The sequence below is a fragment of the Dictyostelium purpureum genome (assembly GCF_000190715.1).
Source record: "Dictyostelium purpureum unplaced genomic scaffold DICPUscaffold_691, whole genome shotgun sequence".
Taxonomy (NCBI): domain Eukaryota; phylum Evosea; class Eumycetozoa; order Dictyosteliales; family Dictyosteliaceae; genus Dictyostelium; species Dictyostelium purpureum.
In genome coordinates this window covers 1-8,334 of record NW_003520022.1, presented here as the reverse complement: position 1 = coordinate 8,334, position 8,334 = coordinate 1, and the positions used below count along the sequence as shown (strand labels likewise).

Sequence of the window (8,334 nt, the reverse complement as noted above, 5' to 3'; positions counted from 1 at the left end):
TTATCCTCATTAACATTGTTCCATGACTTGTATGCTTTATTATCCTCATTAACATTATAGGCATTAGTGATATCAGTTTTTTCTTTTGAGAAACTATAATTAATTAAATTATTGGTTAGTTATTAATAATGGGTATTTTAATTTATTATTATTTTTATTATTTTTATTATTAATATTATTAATATTAATTTACTCGAATATGGGTGAAAGTAAGCTTTTTTTTTTTTGTTTTTAAGAAATAGGAATTAAAATCTGATCAATCTAAATGCTGAGAATTCGAGTGATTAAAACCTCCATCAATATATAAAAATTTAATTTTTTTCGTAAAAAAATTATATTTTTTTTTGTAAAATTATACCCCAACATTTTTTTTTTTGCGCTGTTTATATTATTGATTATTTATGTACTTTATATTTTACTATTAAGATAGATTGATATTATTGTTATCATTATATCATTATTATTTTATTATGAGTTATAAATTAAAGGAGATACTTACTAAGTATAATAGGGATCATAAATACTTTGGTTAGACTTTGATTGCATTTGATGTTGTATTTGTTGGTGTTGTATTTGTTGGTGTTGTATTTGTTGGTGTTGGTGTTGTGGTGGTGGTGGTGGTGATTGTGGTGGTTGATCGTTTTCAAATGGATTGTCCATATATGATTGGTAACCATCTGCATAATGTGCAGGTGGTAGTTGCTGACCATTTAGTGGTGATTTTGGTGGTGGAGGGGCTATATTCTTACCCCACTGTATTTTTAAACGTGAATTTCCTACTGCATAGTTATTAAGTCCAAATGCTGCCTCTGCTGACTCCCTTGTTACATAATTTACAAATGCACTAAATTTATTATTTAACATCTTTATAAAAGAAATTTCACCATATGCACCAAATATACTAGATAATTTACAAATTGTTAATAATAGAAATTTCTATTGTTGCTTATATACTATAATAATATGAAAGTACTTACGTTTGTAATACACCTTCGTCGATATATGGATCCAATTGTGAAACATAAATTGCAGTATTGGTTGGGTCAGTTGAGGATAGATCGGGTATTGTTGAGAGTTGACTATTTAATCTTTTATGTGTCGGACTGTTAACTTTAATTGGTTTATTATTTATATAAAAACCTTGCATCTCTATTAATGCTCTATCTCTTTCGTTTTCGTTTAAAAATTTAATAAAACCATAACCTTTTGGGAGTCCTGTTTGCGGATCCATTATTATTTTTGCTCCTCTTGCAGTTGGAAATTTATTTTGAAAGACACTTAATAATTGTGGCTCTGTAACATCAGGGGCTAAATCTCCAATATATATTGATAAATCGCTATAATTTAATATTGTTCATTATATTTAATTATGAATTATGAATTTTTAATAAATAATGTTTCGTTAGTAAATAATGTTTTATATTTTTATTAATTATTTATTATTTGAAAAAAATTGCTAAAACTGTTGTATTTTTTATAATATTTCTTTAATATTTTGTTTTTTATTTTGTTTTGTTTTGTTTTATTTATCAAATGTTTATCAATGAATTGTTTTTTCTTACTTTTCGGGTATTTGTTGTTGGCTGTATGGTTGTTGTAGTTGTTGTTGACCGTATGGTTGTCTTTGCTGATAAGCGCCTCCATATGGTTGGTGATATTGTGGTGGCCCATTATTATAATAATTATTATATCCACTACCACCATATTGTTGTTGTTGTTGTGGTGGTTGATATTGTTGATACTGTTGATAATTATTATACATTATAGTTTTTTTTTTTTTCTGTCTCTTGTTTTTTTTATATACAATAATGAATAGAAACCAAACTAAAATAAAACTATATCTATAAATTTAAATATGTGTATAAATTTAAATTTAAATTTAATAAATTCGATGATTTGGAAAAAAAATGAAAAAAATAAAAAAATAATTTAAAAAAAAAAAAAAAAAAAAATTTTAAATATTTTATTTTATTTTTTTTAAATTTTTAATTTAATTTTAAAATATTTAAAAATAACCTTTACAATGAAAAAAAATATTTTTCTTCTTTATTTTCATATATTTTTTTATTAACTGCTCTCTTTACAATTATATAAATAAAAAAAATGTTGATAATCATTTATACACCAGATATAATATAGGTACTATTTGTCCCCAATTAGATTAAAAACCCTCTTTCTCCAAATTACCTTGCCCATATAGATAAAAAAAAGAGGTTCCTGGAATAATTCTAACAGCAGTGTTTTAAAACATACTTGATAGACCCTATTGGAGCCACATTTTAAACTATGCCCTCCCCCAACTAAATTAAAATTAATTAAATGAATAATTAATATCATTAAAATAAAACTTTACCCAATAATAAAAAAATAAACTTACTATTTTTGGTATGATAATTGGTAAAAAAAAAATATTAACAATGTAAAAACACCTACATAAGTAGAAGATCCATACACAAAACCCCTCTGTATTATTTATAAAATTTTGTAACTCTTCCATAAATTTATTTGTCTCATTAATTCAAAAAAAAACTATTTTAAAAAAAAAAAAAAAAATATAAATATGGACTACTAATGCCAAATTTATATAAAAAATCCTTACAAATGTTTTAAAAAAACTGGGAAATTTTTGTTAAAAAAAAATCACATATATATAAAATAATAATAGTAAATATCATTCTAAAAAAAAAAAGATAAAATAAAATATTATAAAAAATAATCAATTCTTTCTTTATTTTGACAAATTAAAAATTCAACCACTGAAATTGTATTAACATAAATATTGGAACTTCTATAGTAGTGGAATTCATTAAATATATTTTAATTTTATTATTGCAGTAATAAATTTTTTATAATTGCTTTAATTTTCTTTTAATAATTTTGATGTTTCACATTTGGGAATTTACTTTCCCCTTTTGAAATAAAAACCCCACTGTTTAATCTTTTAAAAAAAAATTTAATGAAACTTGTGTGAGAAACCCCCTTTTAATAATAATTTCAAATTAATTTTAATTTTTTTAAAATTTTTTTTTTTTAATTTAAAGTTTTATGATTTTTTTTTAATTTTCATTCACCAAAGCAATTTTTTTTTTTTTGCTTTACAAATAATTTTTTACATTTATTCATTTATTATAATAATCCTTACAACAATAAATTTTAATAACTTTTTGTTTTTAATAATCAACAAATAATCACCTTTCACTATTTAATAATAATTTATAATGGATTTATTATCTTTATATTATATGGTATTTGCTATCATTGGCTTTTCATTAGGCTTTTTTGTTGTTGGAAAAAAACTCCAACCAACAAAACCAAAAAAAACAAAAACAACAACAACAACAACAACAAAACCAACTCCGAAGTACTTGGTCTTTTTGTATTGAAGGATTTTATTAAAGTAATTCATACATTCACATTTATACTTAAATAAATAAAAAATACATATTAATTTATTTTATTAATAAATTAGCAGAAGAGAGCGGGTTATGGCTCAGACGCACTAACTGATACCATCCAGAATTTGGTGACTAAAATGATATCGGTTAATCATGATGTCGATGGCAATTAAATTAATAATTTACACACTTTATTCAATGTTTCATTTAATGAAATCGATAAAGAACAAATTATTAATTAAATCGTTCCATTCAATATTTCAACTAATGATATCAATTACAGTTATCTTCATCATCCCAAAGTATCAAAGGAGTTCAAAAATAACCACTGCCACATTCCTTTTTAAAAACCGCCATATGAAAATAACCAAGAATGCTTAATGGACCATCATATCACAATCCACCGAATATCATTCCTGCAGTATAAACACACTTTACAAACCTCACATCAACAATCGTACTCAATGCCACAATCTAGCAGTATAACAACACTATTTTACAACACACACCAAAACATACACAAATATTATATAACCATAGCAGTTAAAATCAATAAATATCAAATGTAAGTTAATTTTCTTTTAAATAATAGCTTAGAATTATAAACAATAATAAACATATAGAATGAAGATAGAAACAGAATTACTAACCAAAATATTTATATTAAATAATAGGATAATTAACAATTATAATAATAAAAATAGTATATTTAGTATAATTTCATAGTTCAGTTTAATATTTTATAGAATGATAATACAATTAGATTATATTATCCATTATATATCTCAGAACATCATTTATTCAGAATAAAATAAATAAAAGTTAGTGCAAAAAAAATTTAAATAAAAAAAAAAAACTTGGTTTATACACAAAAAACTTTAATAAATCAGATATATTATTAATTTCTTTTAATAGTTTATTTTGAGTTTTCACCAGTTTTTAGAATTTTTTAAAAAAAGACTCTTACTCTAAAAATTTCTTTATCTATTTTTTTTTAATTCATAATCATCTCTTAAAGATCACATCAAATAGCTTTAAAAAAATCAATGGGAAGATTATTTACCCACCTTTTTCTTTTTCAACCAGTTCCTTTTATTTTAGGATAAAATGATAATAAAGTGATTAAATAACTACAACAGATATATTAATCTCTAAAGAAAAACCAATATTATTTTGAGTATTAGTTTTAAAAATAAATAAAAAATTAAATTGTTTTTCTTCTCCAATTTAGAGAAAGAATAAAGCTTTATTGTATTTTATTTTATTCTATACTATATTATAAATTGATTTTTATAACCAGTCTAATCTTTTGAAGAATAAGGTTAAGATTGCACCAATTGAAATCATAAATACTATGAGTGTGATGAATGGAGCAAAATTTTTAATGTCACCATCTGAATCTTCTTCGTCTGGATTACCTGGTAAATGGAAATTCATACCATAGATTGAAGCTAAAAGGTTAAGAGGCATAAAAATAACTGATAGAGCAGAGAATTTTCTCATACTAATATTTAATGCATGTGACTCTTCATTCAAAACTAATGATACCTTAGAGATATATGCATTATTAATATTTTCTAATAACTCTTCGGCCAATTTAATTCTTTGCTTTAACCTAACAGTACGATCTTTGATATTGCTAAGATGAATTCTATGTTCTCTATTTCTATTATTTAATCTAATTAACGATGACAATATATCACTAAATATAATATAATAAAATCATTAATATGTATTCATCAAAACAATGTAATGAATAGTGATGATAATGGTTACCTTTTAATAAAAATCCATGATAATAAATTTGTTGATTTTCTAGTTGCTTTACCTAATCTAACATATAATTCTTGATGATGAGCTGCGTCTTCATTTAAAGTGAAATCATCTAAAACCTTGACTTCCTTCATTAACTGATCTGATAATTCACCATAAATTTCATTAAAGGCTTCAAAGAAGATAGATGATATCCATTCCGAAGATTGTATAATAGCATTATCTAAATAACGGAAAGAGTTTAAAATGGTTTCGGCAGAGTCTAATGGATGTTGATGGAATACTATAATAAAACCAGTAAATTGGCACATATAAATATTTGATTGAACCAATTCAGTGCTTGAATAAATGGTCTCTGAAGTTGAAATAAATATATAATTTGAAAACTCTTCGCATTTTTCTGATGAATCATTCGATATAATATCTTCACATGTTAGATGATGAACTGAAAATAATTTGCAAACCTCTGATATCTCTTCATCGGAAAATCCTTCTAAATCTATCCAATAAACTTTTTCTTTTGGTTTATTATTTAATGTTGAACCATGATCATCTATACCACCACTTCTAGGTGTACTAATATTAAATGTTGGTACGCTAAAACCTTGTTTGATATTACTATCTTTGATTACTGATGTTTCATTACTTGTACCACTTTCATTATTATTATCGTTATTATCTACCAATGATTGATGTACATTTTGGTTTTGATTGGTGCTTCTCCTATTTCTAACTGGCGAATCTGTACCTCTAAGATGATTACTAAACTCTAACAAACTACAACTGCTACCCAATATATCTGCGCTACTATTTAAATAAAATGTATTTGAGTTTCTTGAATGTTTTATTTGATTATTTGTTGACGAATTGGTTAAAGTACCACGTTTTGTTGTAGTGTTGGTGGTAGAAGTATTTGGACTAAGACTTGAATGATGTTGTAATGGTGATGCTACTGAAACTATTGGATTATTGTTATTATTATTATTATTATTATTATTATTATTAGAAGTATGGTGACTCATTGTTGGACTTGATAATGATACCTTAATCATCTGACTAAAATCCGAAACACTTGGAACACTTTTAATTGAGCCACTTCTTTCTTCGATTAGTTGTTTTGAGAATTTTATAAAATCCTCATAAGAATATTCTAAATCATAGTCACTTTCTTTGTTTATAATTCTAATTACTTTTTTATTCTTTTTTGGTGGCTTTATACCATATATATCTATATGCTGTTGATCATTATCTTTTTCTTTTCCCTCTTCACTTTGTAGAATTTTATTTTTGATTACACCTTCATCTTCGCTATTATTATTGTTGTTGTTGTTTTTGCTGTTGTCATTACTATTATACTTTGTATCACAACCATCATCTATCATCTCCTCTAATGGAATGCCTGTAGTTCCTCCTGAAATATTTTTTATGAAATTTTTTTCTTCGTCTCCACTACCACCACTACTGTCAATTGCTGATGGATTTGCTAAAATTCCATTATTATTAAATACTGACGTTGATAAAGGTGAACTTGCTTCATCATCCTCCACAATATTATACAATGGGTTATTATTATTATTACTATTACTATTATTAGTATTATTCGTACTGGTCATTTTTTTTTATGTTTTTTAAAGCTATTAATATTATTTTAAAAGTTTTTATTTTTATTATTATTCTGAATATAATGAGCAATTATTAAACAAACTTTATTTCTATATTATTTTATTTTTTTTAAAAACTAAATTATTTTCATTTGATAAAAAAAGAATATATAAAAAAAATAATAAATAAAATATTGATTATTATTTTTTTACTATTTAAACAATAACATAGAAATATATTTTAATTTATGCTATATTATACATTCAATAATGTAAAATGTATATATATGTAAAAAAATTTTAAAAAACTTTTGGGTGTGTTTATTTTTAAAAAAAAATAAAAAAATTTTCTTTTTTTTTTTTTTTTTTTTTTTTTTTTATAATTTTTTATAATTTTTTATTTAATTTTATTTATTTTATTTTATTTTATTTTAAATTTTAAAAAAATAAAAATAAAAAATCAAAAGTCAGACTTTTTTGTATTTATAAAAAAAAGTTATAATTTTTTTTTGTTTCTATTATTATTTTTATTATTTTTTTTTCCCCCTCAAAAAAAAAAAAACTTGGTTTGATTATTTTTTTTTGATTTTTTTTATTTATTTTTATTTTTTTGAGTGATGTACATTCCCATTCAAAAAAAATAAATAAAAATAAAAAAAATAAAATAAAAAAAAAAAAAAGATATTTTTAGAGTAGTTTTTTAATTATTTTTTTTAATTTTTTTTTTTTTTTTTAAATTTTTTTTAAATTTTTTTTTTTCGTTGATTTTTTTTTTTTTTTACTTTGCCACAATTCATATGATCCAAAAACATTCCTCACACTGTCATCATCAAGCCATATTTATAATACACTCCTCACACATTACACATAAACCATTAAATTATAACCTTGTTTTATTTTTATTATTTTTTTTTTAATCAATTTCTAAAAATAATTATTTTATCGATAGATTGAACAACATAAAAAAAAAAAAACAAAACAAAAAAAAACAAGTTACAAAACACAATTTATATTATTTATTTATTTTTATATATACCAATACATTATTAATATTCGAGTTTTTTTTTTTTTTAAAAATAGAATTTATTTTTTAAAAAAAATACACATCTCATCGTTTTTAATTTTAATTGTTACCATAAAATAACAAAATTTTTAAAATTTTTAATTAAAATAAATTATATTATTTTAAATATATTCAAATACCCATAATTATTTATTTTAAAAAAAAAAAATAAAAATTTATTAAAAAAAAAAAAAAAAAAAAAAAAAAAAAAAAAAAAAAAATTAATTAGTTAATGAACCAATTCCAGGTCCTCCCCTAATGTTAATGGAGGGTTAACCTCCCACCAGGTGGTTACCACCTATTCAAAAGTTTTTTTTTTTTTTTTTTTTTTTTTAAAATTAAAAAAATTTTCCAAAATTTTTTAATAAAAAAAATTAAATTTCTTGTTTTTAATTGTTGGGTTCCTTAAACATTTAAATTTATTTGTTTTTAAAAAAAGAAAAATATCAAAAAAAAAACAAAGACTTTTTTTGGTTGTTTAAATTTTAAAAGGGGGGGGGAA

At 22.3% G+C, this 8,334-nt stretch overlaps 2 protein-coding genes across 2 annotated transcripts; both read right to left on the bottom strand.

The window, feature by feature from the left end:
* Positions 1-15: 15 nt before the first annotated feature.
* Positions 16-1,252, bottom strand: DICPUDRAFT_51830 (uncharacterized protein; the record flags this gene model as incomplete). The annotated part of the gene is made up of 3 exons (XM_003294957.1): positions 978-1,252; positions 500-901; positions 16-93 (listed from the first exon to the last, which is right to left on the bottom strand). Coding segments are annotated over exons 1-3 (732 nt in total), but the record flags the coding sequence as incomplete, so codon positions are not given.
* A 3,433-nt stretch (positions 1,253-4,685) lies between these two features.
* On the bottom strand, positions 4,686-6,550 carry DICPUDRAFT_44221 (uncharacterized protein; the record flags this gene model as incomplete). Its single annotated transcript, XM_003294956.1, has 4 exons — positions 4,686-5,097; positions 5,172-5,721; positions 5,824-6,367; positions 6,464-6,550. 4 exons carry the CDS (start codon positions 6,548-6,550, stop codon positions 4,686-4,688), a joined length of 1,593 nt encoding a protein of 530 aa, XP_003295004.1.
* Between the last annotated feature and the right edge of the window lie 1,784 nt (positions 6,551-8,334).